The sequence below is a fragment of the Mus pahari genome, chromosome 19 (genome assembly GCF_900095145.1).
Source record: "Mus pahari chromosome 19, PAHARI_EIJ_v1.1, whole genome shotgun sequence".
In the NCBI taxonomy this organism is placed as follows: domain Eukaryota; kingdom Metazoa; phylum Chordata; class Mammalia; order Rodentia; family Muridae; genus Mus; species Mus pahari.
Window position 1 is genome coordinate 32,627,595 of NC_034608.1, and position 20,910 is coordinate 32,648,504.

Here is a 20,910-nt window from a genome sequence, read left to right on the forward strand (position 1 = left end):
ATGGGTCCCTCAGGGGACAGGAGTGTGACATCCATCAGAGATGACTCCTCCTATCTGTCCTTGGGGGAACCCTGGCTTTTTGACCTACCAGGGCCCAGCTGAGTTTCTGATTTCTTTGCTGAGACCCAGATGGGCATCTTCTATGGATGAGGATGAGGCCGTTGGTCTTCACTGGCCCATTGGTGGATGACCAGGGTATTGTGATTGATTGGAAGCTGCTGATCTGGGCCCCAGGGCAGCAGAGTTGTGGGTGTGTTGAAGGGTTGCTGGGAAAACCTATGGGATTGTATTTCTAATTGCAGGCTATATGTCAGGGTTGTGCCTCTGTGTACGAGGAATATCCAGGGCTGAGTAGTGCCCTTGGAGGGAGAGGTCCAGCACTGAGGTGGATTGATATTGCTGGGGAAAGAAGGTATCTTTGCACCCTCAAGCTCCTTGTGCTCATGCTTCCCAGACAGCATCTTCTTTATAGGATGTATGGGGTGGTGGGTCCCTGAATGCCTGCATTAAAGATCTGTGAATCCTGCTTCTCTGAAGATGCGAGTGTCACTTCTGTGATAAGAAGGAGGGTTCTGTGAAGTGAGAGTGTGGCAGAGGTGCTTTTGTGGCTGTTGTGAGTCCTGGACACTTCAATGTCTCTTTCCTGTAATAGTGGACAGAGTCTGGTGTACCTCACTGTGCTGACTTCTGACCATGTGATCACAGGCAGTGGTAGATGGAGGTGTGTCTCTATGCAGAACCATGTTTACACCAATTAACCAGGGTTTGGCCAATACAGTGTTGGCCACTGTATTGGGCACATTTCTAGCCACTGTTAATCAAACACCTGAGAAGAAACATCTTGAAAGAAGAAGATGTATTTTTGCTCATAGTCTGAGGGTACAGTTCATTGTGACAGAAAGTACGAAGGGGAGTGGCTTGGGGCTGTGGAGGCAGGAGAGAGGGGTTACTTGCTCACATCTGGGAAAAGTAAAGAGAGGACACAGGGGCAGGGGCAGGGGCAGGGGCGGGGCANGCAGGGGCAGGGGCAGGGGCAGGGGCAGGGGCAGGGGCAGGGGCAGGGGCAGGGGCGAGCCAGCTACTGTTGACTCAATTCCTCCAGCTAAGATCCACCTCCAGAGGCTTCAGAATGTCCCCAGACAACATCAGCAGGTAGGAATCTTGTGTTCAGACACAGGAGGTGATGGGGGAACAACCATCTCCAAACCTCAACGCCTGTGATCTGAATGAGCATTCCACAAGGTCTGTCTGGGCACTGGAGGAAGTCAGAGTGCAATCATGGCTGTCAAGGCTGGATGAAGGTTGGAGGAACTTCCTGTCTTGCAGAGTGGATGCCCGCGTGTGTTTCTAGATGCCCACACTAGTTTCTTTGGAATAGGAGGGCACCGGTGGTGTTGTCTTTGCTGATACACCCTGTATGGTCCATGGTGATGAAGGTAGTGTTTTGGAAGTTAAAAGGAATCTTTTGAATGTCAGAACTAGAACACTTAACTCTGTCTGGTCAGTTGATGTTCAACTCTCTCCTTTATTGATTGTTGATATTTTATTGACAGGTGCATAGGTCTGGATATAGATTTACAGTTGTCCACATTACCCCTGCCCTTTGAGATATCACATACCCCTAAGCTAAGGATCATCGCTGCAATCCGCTCTAGAAGTACTGTTATTTCTAGCTCCTCTGAGTAGCCCTCCATCTTTCCTCGTGTCACAGAAGCACACTGAGATTTCTTTCTCCCTGCACAGCCTTGCTGCTGTCTGTCCTCTGTCAGCTTGTCCTGGTGTTTCTACTGCATGAACTCTAGTGGGATAACCAATGCATGAGATGCTGATGGACAGATGTTGTTGGCAGGGATGTGTGGCTTCTCAAGATGTTTCCTAGGCTGTTGCTACAGCATCCCCAGGGAACATGGAATTCAGCTCCTGGCCTGGGGGACCAGCATGCTGTACATATGATCGGTGTATGTGTAAGTAGCACTGGTACAGGCTGAGGCGCGAATTCTTCTTGGTAGACTACCCTCACTACTGACTCAAGCCTTTTAGTCCCTGAAGTGATCCTGTCTTCACAGACGACAGGTGAGGATGCTGATGGTGGCTTGCCCATTATCAGGCCCTACTTGTGTTCTAGGCCCCGGCGCTTGGCTCCCCATGACCCCCTGCATGAGAATCACAAATTATAAGGCAAATACCTAACAGTGAGACACTGCACCCCCCAGCTGACAATTTTTGTTTCAGCCTTCATATCCCTTTGTCTGCTTTGGAGTAGTGTTCTCACCCCGAGCTAGGCACCGAGGCAGAACCTTGAATCAGTTGGCATTCTTGTAAGTGAAGGAGCTGGGTGTTACCCAGGCATCCCGTCCTCAGTACCCACACCCAACTCAGAGGCTGAATTCTGTAGATGGTTCTGGCGCACACATAACTGCTTACAGTGACGAAGGTAAGGGTCTTTACCCATGTCATGCTGAGCATGAAGAAGGCATGTGGAGATGCACAGGGAAATCCCGATGTGAACATCTGACCTGTCCTGTCCATGGCTGGTCCGCGGATGAGTCCCTACTCATCAGTGTCAGCACCACAAGAGGGAGGCAGGAGTAGAGGATGGTCCAGCATCTCCAGAGAAATCGGATGCTGCTGAGTCCCCTTTCATGAGAGACACGGGGTGCCATGTTTTCTAGAGGAAACCCAAAGCTGTTTCTTCATAGCTCAGTTGGTTGGGAAAAGTTAATTGAATACTTATTAACGTTCTTGACATTATAAAAAAACATGTCTGTATCTCTGGGGCCTGTGCCCTCTCAGAGGGATGTTAGACAGCGTAACGTCGCTTCAAGGTTTTAATACCAGAGTGCTTATCTCTTGTACAAACTGCAAAAACTTAAACTGGCAGAAACGCCCAAGTATATTGACCCCTTGGGCCCAGCATCCTGCTGCTCATGAAGGAAGGACATCAAGTCTGAGAGAAGGCTGAGGATGGCAAAGATGAATACTTCCTAAGAGTTCATACTTGGAAATAATGTCTATTGGTGTTTTAACAGGTCAAAGAGCAGGGCAGAATGCCATGAACCCTGGTCCCCCCAAAGGCTCCAAAGCTACCTTTCACCTTTCACCTTTCACCTTTCACCTTTGGCGCTCAGTCTCTACCTCAGAGAGATAGTGGTCTTTGATGGCAGGTATCGCCCCACTCCAAGCCATGGGCCTAGCAGTCTTGAGAATATCCAGGCCACACAGGTACCTGGCTCCCGGTCTCTCACTAATTCTAGACTAGGAATATATGATATTGCCTTGATCCCATATTAACAATGTTGGAGATCAGATGAAAGCACACAGGCCTTGATACTAAGCAAGGTGGATGACCATGGACCATCAGATTTTACAGCCACGATGTCACCAAGAGTAGAGACTTTGCCAAAAGTCAAGGAGCCATTTACATGTCTGCCCTCAGGGAGGGAAGAGCCTGTGCTGTGTCCAGAGCCAAGATGAAGCTGATCAAAGTGATACGGAAAGGAGGATCTCCGAGAGATAACAGGGGATGGGCGGACCGGAGGAGCGTGCAGGAGGGATGGAATACCAAGCAGGGAGAGCAGCACTACCAGGGTATAACATGAAAGCAGAGAGGCGGGCGGACCGCACATGGCGATTAGGCCCTCTCAGCCCTGTGTCCACATAATGGAATTTCCAGGAAGAGAAAACAGAAGAGAAATACTAGAGTTTCTGAGAATTAGAGGATACGAGTCTCCATCATGGCTCAGGTAGATCCAGAGTGTGGGCGCATCAGGCCCACAGGCTTAAAATTGCAGGGTGACAGTTCCGCACCTGGCCCACTCTAGCTGTACTTCAGAGTGAGTGCATGGCTTCTTTTTGAATAGGAAGTAGACTGTGTCTCCGCTGAGAAACAGAGTGAGCTCTGAGGTGCTAATTATTTGAAAGAGAAAAGACCCCAGGGTGAAGGGGGACAGGGATCAGGCAGCCTCCAAGAGGACTGAATATTAGGTTGTCCGTCATCAGAATATAGATTCAGAAACTTGGTAGGTTACTCTAGGGAGCTCGGGAAAGAACACACAGACAGTGGATGTTTAGGTTTTTGGAATGGGGTCTAACAGAGGACCTCAACTCTTTCTGAGGCTGATCATCCTAACATGGTAACTTCTTTGAATATGGGGACATCTAACTCGGGTCAGAGTGAAGCACCACACGTATGTACACCACCACGCCCTTAATTCTCCAGCACCACGCTCCCAGCTTGCAGGGAGCAGATTCCTACTGGGTGATGGGGCTCAGTGTAGAGCTAGGCTACCAGAATACTTGAGTGTCTAGGGATAGCGAGAGCTTGACAGGAGGAAGCTGGGCAGAGGAGTGGAGGAAGGAAGGAGGTAGGGAGCCCCTTATCTCCATTGCAGATGCTCTTGTGAGAGTCAGTCAGGGAACTCGGATACATAGCAGTTTTTGGATGAGTAGTGGAGGGTTCAAGGGCAAACAGACTGTCAGAAATGTCCTGGTTCCAGGATGCAGGCATAAGACCATGTAGTGGCCTACAAAGGATTGTGCATCATCCTCTGACTGTTTCTAGAACTACAATCCTCTCCCAGGCTCTACTCAGCACCCACCCAACACAACTGACCCCCAAGTCCCCAAACAACCAGACACCCACTCATGGGGTTTTCTGTTCCGTGTGAGGGCTCAGCAAGGGTGGGGCAGCTTGAAGCTAAATATGAACTCAAACCAACAATTGCAGGATGGAATGACTCAGAAGTACAGGGTGGGGGGAGGGCAGATCCAAGAACACAAGAGTTTGCTGTGGGCAGGCACAGGAGAAGGGTAGACTGTGGTCCATTCCAGTGGGAACGAGTCTGTTGCCATACCAAAGGAGCTATGGAGGGAGAGCATCAGAAAACACGGAGGTCAAGTTGAGAGATCAAGGGGGTTATGTTAATAATGCTGTTGTGGTGAGAAAACAGACTCCTGGTAGCCAGGAGAGTCCAGGCCACATTTTGAAGAAGCCCTGGGTTTATTATCTTGCAACAAATTCAAACCTAGAAAACTCCATGACTTGCCAATAAATGATATTGATGACATTAGGATCCCTCACTGGAACTCCCTAATTGCTGTGCTTTACCACGTTATGGGGAGCTCCCTAACTGCTGCATTTTACCTCATTATGGGCTGAATTCTTTTCCCCCTAAGCACCTCACAATATGCCTCAATTCAGATACAGAGCCCTACAAGAATTAACAAAGGTAAACGAAGCCATGAGGTAGGCTCTAATTGAATTAGACTATTTGTAAAAAGGACATGTGGGCACATGCAGGAGAAGGTGGGTTGGTTGACAAGGCAAGGTCACAAGGGCGAGGAAACACATGAATGGAAGGGCGTCCATATGGGGATGGACACACATGGATGGAGGGAAGGCCACGTGAGCTGTGTATGTATGGAGCGATCACCATGAGCACATGTGCATAGGAGGCCATAATAATGCACACATGAAGAGAGGGCCTTGCTGACACATGTCTGTGGAGGAAAGACCCTGTAGAGAGATAGAGAAAGGCCATGTAGATACAATGGAGGTTGGAGGGATGTAGCTATAAGCCCAGTGTGCCAGAAACCATAAGGAGTTGAGAGGCATAAATAGGCATTCTTGGAGCCTTTAAGTGATTCATAACTCTATACCTTGGTTTTAGATTTCAGGTCTGCAGACTGTGTAGCAGGATATTTAAATGTTCTAAGCCACCCATACATGTCACCTACTGCGTCCTCTTTGAGAGACTGATATTCTATATAGCAGGAGTTTCTCAGATCACTAGGACTTTAAACAACTGAACTGCTGTGCTCCCTACTCTAGAGGCCCTTCAAGCTCAGAAGCCATGGGAGGGTCAGAGGTCAGAGGACCACTGACCTCTAACCCTCTAGGGACTACTGTCCAGAAAGATGTCAGTGGGGGACAGAGAAAGGCCACGTGTTCTGATATTCAGAGACAGGGAGAGGTTATAGTTACCTGGGACCTGAGTAAGGGGAATAGAGGAAAACCGCCCATAGGTACTGCCTGAGTGACCAGAGTTGCGTGATCTGAGTCTTCCCCAGGCCTTCGCATCACCACCTGAAAGTAAAGATGGATTCAGGTCTATACTATTAAACACCAGTCCATGGCCAGTGTAGCCTAGAGAATGTGAGGTACAGCCAGAGTGACCAGACATATGGAATCTAAATCTTCAGATAATATTGCAGAAGTGTCAGTCTCCCTGTGGGGCTATGTTTTCGTCTCTGATCTAAGAAGGTGGTACCTAGAGAGGAAGTCTCTCTACATGGTCTTCCCCCCACAGGCATGTATCAGCAAAGCCCTCTCTTCATGTGGGCATTATTATGGCCTCCTATGCACACGTGCTCATGGTGTTCGCTTCATACATACACAGCTCACATGGCCTTCCCTCCATCCATGTGTGTTCATCCCCACATGGTCGCCCTTCCATTCATGCGTTTCCTCACCCTTGTGGCCTTGCCTTCACACGATTGTCAACCAACCCATCTCAGATATTTGAGACGTTAGAGTTTTTATTTAGGAAGCAGATCTCTAGCTGGAAGAATCTAAATGTACACTGCATAGCTATCCGCCAGGGTCTCCTCAGAATGTGGAATGATGGACACTCTGAGACCTTGGGTTGGGCTGATAGGGGTTCTGGGGGTCTTTGGATTTGTTGTTCATCTCTCCTGACTCTGGACAGCAGAGCATAATGTCTCCAATTATCTCCAACAGTTAAATGCTCTCAAAGAATAGACAGGTTGAGCAGGATTGAACTTTTAAAGTGCCTTTGGGCAGGCAAGATAATTTCATTCTCCTTTGGCTGCCTTCTGTAAATCCTTCAGAGAGAAGGAAATAAACCCATTACAGTCCTGCCTGGATGTTCCCTTAAGCTGGCTGCAAGGAAGTGATGTGTGCCTGGCATTTGGGAGTCTGCGGCTGTACCCAAGATTTAGTGCAGGTGTCTTATCCAGGATGGAGGCGGGGAGGAGATTGTCAAGATTAGATATAGGCGCCATTTTTGAACACAAATCGTCCGCCTTTGGGAAAGTCAAGGTGAATTCTACCATGGACTGTTTATGACTTCTTCAGGCTCCTTATATTTTCCTGTTTGTGGTCAAATGAAAGCTACGTGGCATGGTTAAAAAAAAAAAAAAAAAAAAAAAGAAAGAAAGAAAAGAAAAAATTGAGGCTGTGTCGGGGAGGGAATATTACTTCAAAGACATCAAAAGTGAGATCCCTGGATTATGCTGGCGGCTTTTTTGGGGGGCTAGCAGCAGCTTGGGAAAGCTCTGAGGGGGGAGCAGGAAGCTTGAGTGTGAAGCTATCAGTGCTCCAGAGGCAGGTGTCCACATGGCTTAACCCAGAGACCTTGACTCAGAGTGGCTGTCCCTGGGAATCATTGATCAGTCTCTAAGGTCACATGTCAATAAATGGACATGACTATTCCTCAACGTAGTGGTTCTCAGGTTAGACATTTCTATATACAGCATGGCCTTTAGGACCTGGCTTAAGCACAGGTCTCTCAGTTCAAGACCCAGGGGAAAGGTAAAATTGTAGTAATTCTAATACCGACTCAGAGAGACAGAGCCAACTGTGGAGAGACCTCATCAGTATAACTACTGGGTTCATAGTCAGTTTCCTTCTTGAGAGGGCCATACTCAACAAGAGTTACTCTGTGTCCCTGCATTCTAAGCCTTGAAAGCTCAGGGCTGCTCTCAAGGAGGAGTCAGACCTAAACCCAGGGGATAGTCCTGGTTGATGGAGACCATCAACACCATAGGCTCTGGATCATAGGCTATAGCTGACACTGCGGTTCCTACCATGCTCTTGGAGATTAATCGAATGAAGCTTTCATAAGCTAAGATTTGTGTCCCAATGCAGCAGTTAACCGGGCAAAAATCAGATATGCGTTTTGAACTCTAACCCCGTGTTTTCCATAGCATTTAGTAGATACAGATTTGCTTATTGCTTTATTTTGCTTGATGTTTTGTGTAAGTAGATTTTATCCAGCTTCAGAAGTTATTTATGCTGTTCTGTACAGCCGATTATATTTAGGATAAAAAGCATTCTTTACTGTACACAAGGCATTCTCAGGGAGTGGAGGAAGTCGAGTTCCTGGTGTTTCCTTGGGACATGGCTATCAGTTGTATGGAATCCATTTCTCTAAAGTCACATTACCGTCCTGGCTGAAATCTCTGGACAGCTGCCACTGCTGACCAAGGGCCGTCATGCCTGGTCTTGTGGAGCATGGGAGAGTTCAGCTTTTTTCTGAGTGGCTTAGGAGGCATGGTCATATATTTTCTGCTGAGAATCGCCTGTTGCAGACTCGTTCCGGCCCATGCAGAAGCTTTACATTGTAGGATTTTCTTGACAAAAGCAATTTCTATTGTTTTCTCCCTTAAATCAAATGAGACTCTCCCTTCACCTTTTGTCACCAAGCTTAGACTCCTAACAGAGCTCTTTACATTTCCCCACAAGTTTTCTGGATGAGGGATGACAGCCGCTGGGGCTAGGTCGTCACTGAAGATCCAGCAGAACGTCCCAGCGAGAGTCCATTGTCAGGCTCTAATTACACCTAATGTTTTAAAAGCCACCTGGAAAATTGGTGCGCCCAATTCCCTGCACACAGCAGACCCTCCAGAGCCATGTTCCAGATCTCTTAGGGCCCATTAGGGTGTGCATTACTCAGTGGCAGCCACATCCCAGGAGAACCATATGCAATCAGCACACTTATTTGCTTAACCTTTTTGATGAAAGATGCACGTTATCAGCTTTTCCCATACAGGTTGATCATTGAGTCCGTCTCGGGTTCAGCGACTTTTGTGCCACACCGAATGATCTTATTAGAAAGTCCCTTACAGTAGCTAATGAAGTGCTTTACCTCTGCCTGCATAATAACCAGGTACCTTTTATTTATGTGTTTTGGAACAGGTTCTGCCCGGCATCCTGCAGAAGCACTGCTGCATCTTACCAGACAGGAACACAGGTAGGACTTTTCCTGCTCTGAGACCACGGGTTGTATGTCAGTGACCAAATGCGATGCTGGATTTAGATGTTTTGCAGGCTTTTTGCAGTTCTCTCTCTGTCTCTTTCTGTCTGTCTGTCTGTCTGTCTGTCTCTCTCTCTCTCTCTCTCTCATTGTTTTTTTTTGCTAACAGAAAAGATGGGATACTCAGTTGTCTGTTAAATTACAAGCTGAATCCATATTTCTGTTTTTACTGACCAAAGAAATGAATTCACATGCTTATAGTCTTGTTTTTTTTTTTTTTAAGGGAAATTGGCTATTTTTTAAATCAAGCTGAATACATCACCTCCAAAGCTGTTTTGTTTGCTTATTATACATATTTTCTAAAAACAGCTGTTTGTTTTGGCAGTCTGGGGTGTTTGCTGTCCATTCGGCCATCAGGGTGGGAGCTGGCTGTGTGCGTGCTCTTCAGGCCTCCAGCGAGCCGGATGGGATAGGGATCTTGCGGTGCATATTTGTGTTGTGCTGTATCATGGATGGATGCTGTGGGCAGAGCCTAAGTGCTCTGCATTGTTTCTAAGGAAATGTGGAGAGAAAGAAGGTCTAAAAGCCATTATGGGACTTGGTTTAACATTAAAGAGGAGAATGTGAGGTGTGTTTTCTGTAGCTCTGTAGCTTTGATTATTCCATGCAGACAGCCTGTCATTGAAGTTATTTTCATCAAAATGAAAAGTCTCAGACTCCAAGACTCGGGTAATGGATGCAGCTGCTTCTTGCAAAGGGCTTTGCAGAGCTCGCAGATTCCTAAAATCACTGTCTCCTCAAGTACCAGTGCACGTGCTGGGATATTTTTGTTGGGTATGAAATGGAGGTTTTCAGATTGTCTGTCTTCTGGGATGACACTCAGGCATTTGCTCTGGTGACATTTCCACTGCCAGGTGATGCATATAAAGAGTCATGGTCACTGAGGGCAGAAGGGCTTATGTTGCATATCCCAAGGTAAATACAGTGGTTTGGGGGAAACAAATTGACATCCTTTAAAGTAAGAATTGTGGATATATTGTTACCAATGTCATCCTTTTCAAAGAGTTTGTTTCTTTTTATTGAAACAGTTGTATCTTGCTTACTGTATTTATAGAGAAACATAGATGCAACACAGTTGCATATAGTTTAAGCCGGTGTTTTCTGACAGTCTTGGTTAGTACTGAAGATGCTGGACACATACTGTGAAGAAGCATGGTGACATGTGAGGAGGGCGGGGGTCAAGTTGCTTGGGCCATTTCACATATGACGTCAAGGCAGTGAAAACAAGCTGAACTCTGGTACATGAAGTTACCAGTGGACTTTCAGGGCTAAAATGAATTTTTACTGGAAAAAACAAACAAAACATTTTAAAAAGTTAAAAAAAATTAAATAAAAAGAGTTTTTAGTATTTTGAGACACTTTGATGTACACAAAGCTTCAAGTGAGTTTGGGAGATGTTGCCACCTCAAGGTAATTTATTTTCATTTCCTAAGAGCACTGTTTGTTGGTGCCTGGACCCAGGAAGGCTGCCTTCGCCGAGTTCAGTCTTTCTGAATTAAACATGGCTGGTTTTGAAATAAAAGATAGAATTCTTTTGCCCTAATTTAATTGCATGTGATAATTTTGATGAATGAGCTTAAAAGGTGGATTAATTAATTAGTGATGTTTCTCTATACTACCTTGTTTTGGAATTTGTTCATAAGAGAACGAAGGCAAATGCTGAGCATGAGTTTTTGCCTTTGCTGTTTTGTGAAGGAAACCCATGGGCACACCAGCTTTCTGAAGCACACGGGGAATGCAACCTAAGACCACACTATAACTGAGGTGCGGGCTTGGTGGGAGAGTTCCCAGTATGTTTGTAGTTCTGGGTTGAATTCAGTTTTTACTTTCAGACCTTTTCCTTTCCTGATGTCAGTGACTTTTAATAGTGTGTCCCATTTCTTGCCTTTGGGTTGAGACCTGTGTACCTTATTAACCCAGCCAACAGCTGTGGGCACTGGCCTCAGCTTTTGGGATATTAATTACCCTTGTCACATCCCCGTGTCTCAGGGTTGTTTCCTGTGTGCCTCTATTCAAAGTGGTGGGTCATACATCGGTGGCTGAAGGGCCACAGGGCGTGCTGACCTCCGGGTGAGTTTGAAAACTTTTCTGAACAGCAACTTCCTTACCTACATCTTTTGATTATAGCTGGTGAGCTCCAAGATAAAAGCTAACCTGTCTTCACAGGGTTATAGGCAGCACAGGCTTGCCACTCTAAGACATGCTTATCTCTTGTATTGCTTGAACACTTTCCGCCTTTACCTTCTGGGGCGTGGGAACTTTGGTTTCTGTATAAAATGCAGCACGCAGTATAAACTATTGAGTTTTCTCCTGTTCTTCCTGCTTCGTAAGATTTGTGTGTAAGAAGATTAGAGGATGGTATTAGTCGCAACTGATTGTGTGTATTTCCCTTTTAGTGTGACAGACCATGCAACTGCTGGCAGCTATTTTGTTCTTACATGTGGGTTCTGATCTTGTTTGTTAGCAGTTTGTCTCAGCGTGGTCACACAGGTTGTGGGACAGCAGAGCGTGGGGCGCTATGAGCAGGCTCTCCCTTGCTTCTGGGATTGGCTGCCTCAGGGTGTTTGTCCTCGTCCTTCAGGAGACAGCCTGTTCTGCCACCAAGAATGAAGACATTTTTGGGAACAAATTCATCTCACAGAATGGCAAAAACATTCATTCCCCACAGGCCTTGACAACAACAAAGTGACAGGCTGTACGCAGACTAAGCATGCTGGGAGATTTGACTTTGGGCTATATTTCATTCCAAAGTCACAGAAAGGTGATAGTGAAGATGTTCTTCAGGGAAGTTGAACAGAAAGAGCTTAATGATCTTGATGTGCGGCTGTGATTCTTGCTTCTTTGCCAGCTCGGGATGGCATTCTTGAAACACCTGAGCATATCTGTCTCCAAGGTTGCCTGGCTGCCAGTGAGAACTGCTACTCACACACCTTTCCTCCGCAGGATGACGCTGGGGAGGTGAGAACCCCACCCCCTAGTGTTTGCCAGTTTCCATGTTGCCAATTCTCCCACCATGGCCCATTCCCAGTTCTGCTGTAAAGGTCCTGGGAAGAGAATGAGAGGGCCTTGTACTCTGATCAGTCCTTTGGGCAGCTAGAGACTTTTGACCGTCTCCTGTGCAGCCTTCCCCAGGTACTGACTGTGGTTAAACATGGTCCCCATGTGGTGTAAATTTCTTAGTGTGTTTGGGCTGAATAGAATCTTGGATTAAAACCTAATGTTTGAAATAGGATCCCTAATTTTACAATATTCACATATGTTGAACAGATCTGTTTTTTGCATGAGATATATATATATATATATATATATATATATATATATATATATATTTGCTTAGGACTTTAGTAGCCTACAACACAGTCAACTTAAATTATACGTCATCAACCATCCAAGAAGCAGGGGGGTTGTTGAAACTAGAGTGACTGCTGGCCAGCTTACAAATTTAGTTCAGAAAACAGAGGGGACAGACATCTCTGTTGAAATGAGAAGAAAGGGTGGTAATTTTATATCTACTGGGTTTCTCATGAGCCAAAGGTTTTTCAATATCTTGTAATTTCACAGAGAAGACATAAGGGGAAACCAACGTGTCAGTTTGTTCTTTTTCTACAGCCCATCTGCAGGAGCGTGACTCGAAGTGACTGGTGCCTGAGACGGGGCACTTGGTTCATACACATATGGTGGGAATGTGGTTTCCTGGTGTGGCAGAGAAGAGACTGCGTCGTGGCTCTGCAGTGCCTTTGGTTTAGAGCTTTGGTACTAGCTTTGGCTGTTGCATGTGAAGGAAAGACACTGCCCTCTGCAGATGATAGAACACAGACCCCACTTCCTGGCTTTCTCCTCTACATAGCTGCGGAACATTGTTCTGTAACTCACTCAGCATCTCACACTGTGTTGCTCTGTGATGCTACAATAACCTCAGGATATCCTTCCTGTCTATGTGTGACTCTCTGACAAAGTGCAGGGCAGAATGATGTAGATGAGGGATGGTGATGTTAGTGTGTGGGAAGAGGGACCTGGGTGGATATGGAGCTCATGGGGTGACTATAGTAAGTACCATGCATGGAAGGGTCCTGGGGGGATGTGTCATACACAGAGTGCACACACAGGGACACAGAGTGCCAAGTGATGCCATTTTAATATTATGGGTTGATGGTTTATTCTCTGAGAGGCCAAATGCTTCAATTGAGCTCTTTTACCCAGTTACTGCAATTATTTATACTACCTTTTTTTCCCTTTCAAAAAAGAATTGAGGTTGTGCAAATGGAATGCCATATGATATGATTCATAAACTAAGAATAACGGGCCCCGAGCTAAATGGAGAAAGTAAGTGCTGTGAGCTGTGGAGATTTGCTTTCTCTGTCTCCCAACACTCTGTGCCATTGTTGAGTGAGCAGAATGCTTGTTTTCCTGTGCTCTCACCCCTGGCCCACCAACCAAAGACAGAGGAACAGCCTCTCATGCATCAAAGGGCTTAATTTCATAAACTGAAAAAGGGTTTTATTACAAAATTGGTAGTGTTTCAAAACTACTGCCAGGATGTAAGTTTATAGATCAATAGTTTTAGGACCAAAATAGCTTTATTCCATGTGGGTTTTCTTCACCTATAGGTCTCATTGTATCTTAGATGGGAGTTATTCATTAAAATAGACATAAAATAGGCACTCCAGTAGAGATAAAGCCCAGAATGAACTGTGTTTGTTCCCAGCCCTGTAGCATGCTTATGTATGGAGCCTGAGCTATCGACTCCCACAGACCTGGGTACTCTTCACTTGGTTTCTCACTGGTGATAGTGGTACGTAGACAAGAGGCCATGAGGCCTGTGGCCAATGCTCTTGATTCTTCTCTGAGAGATTTCAGACTTACCCTGTAGTTTGAACAATGTCCCTTCATAATATCCCCCAAGTTCACCACCCATTAGAGGCCACCACAGCTCTCTGCGGCTGGGAGTGGCCAAATAACTTCTCGAGGAGGCGCTCAGCTTGCCCTGACTACCACCTCCTATTTGGGAACGTGAGGGATGATTCTTACCCTGTGTCGTCCTTTCCAAGCCCGAGTGGCTGCATGCTAACCTTTGCACCTTTCCTAACATCTCAGAATGTGCTCCAGATACTCGAGAGAGGAAGTGACACCGCACCCCACCCCCCAGAGTTTTTTACTTTTTAAGCTCTGTAGGCTAGAAAAAAAGGCACACAGGCAAGACCTTTGTTAGTGGTGACACTGCAGGTGGGTGCTCTGAAATCTGGTCTGCGGTGGGGCACTGTGGAGAAGACACAGTGAGGGTTCCTTCAGAAGTACTGTTCCCGTTTCCATGCACGCGGCTGTAGGACTCCTGACAGCCATGCTACCTCAGGAGTATCTTAGGAAGCTCCCTGCTCCAGTGAGAAGGCTAAGGAGTATCTCAGGTCAGCATTGCATAGCCCACGCCCACCCCAGTAGCATCTGGTGCTGTGTGGCTGATGCACACCTCATTTCGAGATAAACAATAAACACACCCAACACACCCTTCCATAGTTTGTTCCTGTCTACCGTGCTCTACATTGCCCAGTGCTCTCTACCTCTCTCTTGGTACGTTAAACCATGACTTTGCCTCACTGAACACTCCCTATTCCTTTCTCCTTTCTGCCATTCTTTTCCTACCCATTCGTTTATTAGCTATCTTAAATTCGTGTTGGCGTTAAGTCAAGAGCATGTTCACCTGTACATGAAACTTATGGCAAAAATGAAGGTTGATACCAGCGTGTTGGCTGATTGGCAAGCATAGTCTAAGGTCTAAGTTACCAAAGGTGAGGGGATAGCCTTAGACTACCTCCTCTTATTACTATGAAACAAAATGCTGATCTGAGGAGTGGAGATTAAATGGAAACCTAGCAGTTCTCACCCTCCTCTTCATTGGGTTCTACCAAGCCACCAGGAGCTGGGTCAGTCAGGTTACACAAAGTGCTTCAGGTGGCCCAACCCAGGACTTAGCCATGTTTCTTATCAGGAGCAGGAAAGGCTGTCCCTGCAGGACTTGTGGCAAAGGAAAGGCTGGGAGGAGATGTAATGATGCTCATAGGCTTTCAAAATTTGCAGCTTCTCCTAGCTTGTAACTCAAGTAAGAGAGAAGGAACTACACATCCACACATGTTCCGATGTGGAGCACCGAAATTGAATAATGGCTTATATCTCCAAAGACTTAGTTACTGCTAAGACTTGGGGGAGGGTTGCATATGGGCATGATTTCTAAAGGTGCTGCTGAGCGTGGAGAGTGGGTATGGAACAGAGAGGAGCGTGAGGGCCCAGGATGGGGTTGGTGGGAAGGGTTAGGACGTCCCTGATTGTTACGATACTGCGGCTCTGGCATGACTTCCACATCCTGAATTGATCCAGTGCATGCTCAAAACAAGTTTCCTCTATTGGTTAATGCAATATAATAATTGAATGTTAGAGGTTGGTCAAACCCTTGGCACCAAGTCTCTCCAGAGGTGGAGGTTCCTCGTGGACCACACATAGTTGAAGGCTTTGATTTATTCTAGTACTTCCCATGGATAGGAAGGGTCTTTCCTTGGGATTTGTTTCAGTGTGTTTGCATGATGTGGAAACAGTCCATCCTGACTAAGCAAAACCGCCAAATGGGGATTTGAAGAAAGCTGAGTTGGCCTTTTAGGGATGAAAAAATATAGAGAGGCAGCAAGTGTGGTAACCTCTGAATGACCCCTTCCTGGACCCCACAGAAGTCCGTGATTACACCATGCAGGAGCCAGTGGCATAAAACCCAGCTTGCGGGCTTCCTAAGGTGTGAGAAGCAGCCCAGAGTCAGGATTAGGTTGCTATGTGGACATGTGAAGATGCCTCAGTCAACATTGCTTGTTTCTGTGTCTTCATGTTTGCACTGGTGGCTCAGACACCCCCTTCCTCGGGTCTAAACTTCCAAGCTAATTCCTGTACTCCCCCAAAATGTGTCTTCTTAGGAAACGTTATTTCTCACCAGAATCTTTGTCTGAGCCAATCTTGGAGGACAGCCCTCAGGAGGGCCAGCCTTTATGAATAAGAGCAGCCTGTATAACAATAGGAATGTGCTTTGGCTCTCTGATTCACTTGAGCTTTGCTTTGCAGAGTGAAGAGTCAGTCCTTAGACATTTTATGAGGCATTGAGGTGTTTTGTACTGCCATGTGGATGTTCCCCCATTTAAGCATTTTTGAAATGATTGTGTCCGTTGCTTTCCCAGATCTGGAATAACAATCTTTGCTGAGTGCTGAGGACATTTTTTATTGTTATTGCCATTTGTGCATATGTGTGCGTGCGTGTGTGTGCTTGCTGAGAATTCAAGATTTTAGATACTGGCTCCTGCTTTCAAATGTGCCTGTTAGTTGTTAGAGTCAGTTAAAATTCCCTAAGATGATGAGTGTTGTTGATAGTTAATCCTGTAATAGAAACAGGGGTCTACCAGTTGCCCGACAAGCTGGGTCAATTCACAGGCATTGAAATAGTCCACATAGAGCTATGGCACTTCCTGCCTAGGCTGCTGGACGGAGCACAAATCTTTCCAAGAGACTGCAAGGCTATCACACACCTAACTTGATCTCCCAAGGGTGGGCTGGCTAGTGGCCTTGTTCATTGACAAACAAAAGCTTCTAGATGACCACGAGCAGTGTGGCAATTGTGGAATTTACTTCACGAGAATTACAGTGGTATTCCAGTTCCTGCTGGCTCTTACTTAAGGAAAGATTGGCCCATTTATTATTTTTATAGATTTTTTAGATATAACATATTTGGGTTGAGGTAAATGGTTTTGAATGGATGATAAACTATTACAGTATATTATGGTTATTGAAGATTTTGAACAATGTTTCTTTAAAAATTACATTATAATCAATATATAAGCCAGACTTCAGAAGCCACATTTTAAAAGTAAAATGTCTTGGTATGTAAGAATGAATCATTTGATAGGAACTTGACAGGCCAAGATGTTGACTGAAGTGAGGTTAATGTGTACTGGGGAATGGTCTATATAACAGGGCTGGTAATAACAAGGACCCTGTCTCAAGTGGTTTTAGGCCCTTGATTCTGGGGTTCTGGGATTGGCAGTGTGCTCTAGCCCCTCTCCCTCTGCTACATGGTGATTGCTACCTGGAGAGAGGGAGGGAACCAAAGAAGGGGTTCAGGAGAACCCACCCTGCCCAAAGAACTGAAGAAAGAGATTTCCAGAACTCAGTAGAGCTTATCCTCTGTCATCATGTGCCAGGTTACAGTTGTGCCCAGGACAGAAACACCAGATTGCTATGACCTTGAGGTAAGAAGGATGTTGACAGTCTTCCGGAGAAATGTAGAGAAAATATCAGACATAGCAAGGGTCCTGTATAGTGTCACACATATGGCTTCCTTTTGGAGGACACAGACTCCTGTAATGTGATATGCCTGGACAACTAACTTCTCATCTTGCCAGAGAGCTTTCTCTTTACTAAGAGGTGACTTACTAAGTGATTGTTTTTTAACACTTACAAATTAGCTTGGTGATGATCTGGCTATACATATACTTGGTGTTGTGCTTTTTGTTCAGATATGGTCCAATACCATGTGACACCTGTTGCATAACGTTTTCCCCTAGACTGAAACATTCCATCCTTTAGGAAAGCTCTTTAAGCCCAATGATAAACCACTCAAAACAGCTTCAGGAAGTCCCTGAAACTGACAAGATTCATCAGGCCCCTCCCTGCTGGAGTAAGCAAAGCAGTAAAAGCTGAGAGGTTCTTTCTAACTGGTGAAGCTTAGCTGCAAAGAAGACTCAGTCAAGCCAAGCAGCAAAGACTCTGAGATGAGATCAACTGCTTGGAAGAAAAAGAAAATGGCTAGAAGTTTGGAGCAACAGAGTCAGCCACCTAGAAAGGACACTTCCTAGCCCGTTGAGCTACCTGCAGGCAGTGCAGTGTCCCCAGCTTTGTGAGCTATTACCCATGTGAGGTGGGCCTTGGTGATGCACCTGTCCTTGAGTTGCTTCTGTTCCTGTAACCCCTCACTCATAACTGTGTAAGTAACCCCAGTAAAACTCATGGTTCACCAAATTGGACTTGGGTGGTACCAGTACTTTGGTGTGTTATGGGCTCCCTATCTGGGGTGAGTAGACACGTGTCCCCAGGAAAAGTTTTTTTACACAGTCTTTCACACCACAGTGACACACCCCCTTCACCTCTTTGTTCCATGTGTTGTTTCAGGTTTATGAAGCAACCCCCCTCTTGTTTCCCTCCATTCTTTTGTCAGGCATTTTTGGGTCTACAGCACCATTCTATTATTTGTGGTCCCAGCTAATACTCTTTCCAGTTTCTTTGGACTCCAGGTCTCTGGGATTCCTTGTCAGAAGCCTGTAATGTACATTGCCCAGGCTGCAAGTTCCAGTGTTGTTCAGGAGTGCCTGTATGTGTGGTGCTTGTGTATACACAGTATATGTAGGTCTGCCACATGGGCTTTTTCGTGGGACATTTATGGGTTTGCTGGTGACTTGCTAGCCTTTTCTGTTGTTCCCATATGACAGAGTATGTATATCTGTTACTGCAATCTGGCCACCTGTGTGAGAGTGGGGATGGCTCTTCTACCAACACAACTGTACCCAGCTGCTGTCTATGTGGGACCTAGCTGCCATCTTTGCATGATGCTTGGCTCTTTTAGTAGGGAGTTGGGGTAGAGGGTGTTCTTGCCTGTCTTGTCAAGATGCAGGACACCCTGAGCTATGGGATTGGAGCCTGGTTTTTCATAACTCACCTGGGCTCTTCTGGAGTAAATTTGTCATTCTTTCTCTGCTCATGAGAATGTCATGTTCCTTCCCTCAATGGACAGTGAGGGCTTTGGCTGGGAGAACTGGAGGGCGAGTTACCTGGTGAGCCCTTGTTCTGGGTGGAAGCGTGCTTGGGATTCTATCAGTGGAGGTTGGCAGCAGTGACCTGTCAGGCATTGTGCGTCATAGGTGTCATGTTTGATGGGGATGACCAGATCCTCATAACAAGAATCTATCTATCTTTCTGATGCCTGATGGCTTTTTATTAGTGGAATTCAGAACCATGCCTCTTAGAATTGACCCACATGCCTCTGCTTTATCCTACAGTGGCCTCCACTCGCAGGGCCTTCTCATTGGTGTTCTAAAAGGAGGGCGTTAGTGTCGGGAAGGGCTGGCTTCCTCCTGAAGTCCTCATAATATAAAGGGAGCCATCAAGTGAAAGTCACTGAATTCTTTCTTTTGAAATTGAGAAGTTTGAATATTTGTCAAAAACAAACAAACAAACAAACAAACCAACCAAAACTGAGCTCAAACATTATATGATAGGTACATTTCATTGTAAAAATACTCTTTACTAAATGAAAAAGTCTAAAAACTATCACCGTATTTTACTTTTGGTAAAACCTATTATTGATTAGGATTTTAAAAATATTTATTTTTTATTAAGTCTTGAATCATGTATATGTGCATGTATCTGTGTATGGGTATGTCCTTGTGAGTTCAGGCGTCTATAGAAAATATTCAGAGACTTTGGGTCCCTTGGGGCTAGTTGCAGGTGGTTGTGGGATGGCCTGTGGATGCTAGGAATCTAACTGGGTCCTCTGCAAGAGCAGTAAGTGTTCTCAACCATTGGACCATCTCTCTAGTCCCCTTGGCTGAACTTACAGACAAGCTTAAAATGTCCTTATGGACCGTCTCGTGTAGGGACCCGGTGGCCACTGTGCTGGTTCCTTGGCTGGTGACGCTTGGTTCCTGCATCCTCCGCCACACCCTGCTTAGCATGATGAGCTTCCCTTCCTCACAACTGCGGCTTCCCGTGAAGACAGTGATGGATTTCCCTCACGGGCTGGCTTGTTTAGCAGCACAGTCTCATTACTTAACAGTTTTCGGGTGGCATATAAATCACCCTCAACCCACTTGATTTATAGCAGCCATTTCCTCAGGTAGGAGTTGGGGTTAATTTGCAGAGATATTAAGGACAGATGCGCAAATAATGAAATTGAGAAAGGAAAAAGTTGGTTTTTTTTTGTTGTTGTTTTGTTTTGTTTTTTTAATGGCAACGTTAAACTTAGAATTTTGCAATTGAAAGATAGTGGTCTTGGTCTAGAAGCCTGGGGTCTGGTATGTGGAGTAACTGTGAGGCATGTTACCATGAATCTGCTACGTGACAAACTTTATACTGTGGCATAGGCTGTAGAAGAAGCCGTAAGCCCTTCCTCGGGTGTCCCCGTAGCTGTGAATGGGATTTGTCTGCATCTGACTTGGCAGACAGCCTTTTCTGGAGCCGCTCCAACAGTCTGATGTCTCAGGAGAGTTCAGAGAAGGACCCTGAGAATGGTCACTCCAGGCACAGGGGTGCCACGCTGACGTCGGAAACTTCCCATGTCACCACCCGGCACCTCCCATCCAGAATGTGGCAGCATCCAGGGCTTCTCCTGCCATTCAGGGTGACGTTTATACCTGAAGCTCCAGGTTCTGAAGGTGGTTGTATTGCTCTTTAGGACTTTTTTTTTCCCTAAGAGGAAAATAGTTGGTGACATTTAAATGTGTCTCTGTAGAATCTGAAACAGGGTCCCAGGGCTGGGAGGCATCTTTCCAATCTGTGTGACCCCTGGAGATGATCGTGTTAGGAGGCAATAGAAGTATTTTAACTGAGCCGGATAGAACAGGAGCTTGTATCAGAGGCCTGGTGGTGGAGAGTGAGATAGGAGAAAGCGAGTAGATCATGGGGAAGCCCAGCAGAGAGGGCCTTGAACATAAGAAACGTGGGGTGGCCGGCGTCGGTAGCCTGTTAGATGCCATAGAGTAGAGTAGTGGCTGTAGGCAGGCAGAAGTTGCCCCTGTATTTCAGGTCAGGTTAGGAAAACAACCTCCTCCTCTTCCTC

At 46.0% G+C, this 20,910-nt stretch overlaps 1 protein-coding gene across 3 annotated transcripts in view; it reads left to right on the forward strand.

The window, feature by feature from the left end:
• Positions 1-20,910, forward strand: part of Dlgap2 (DLG associated protein 2) — a 724,183-nt gene that overhangs the window by 139,001 nt on the left and 564,272 nt on the right. For all 3 annotated transcript variants that reach the window (XM_021218882.1, XM_021218881.1, XM_029532253.1), the window contains one exon: positions 8,939-8,993. In XM_021218882.1, coding sequence (XP_021074541.1) covers positions 8,939-8,993 — 55 coding nt within the window. The remainder of the gene's footprint in view (positions 1-8,938; positions 8,994-20,910) is intronic.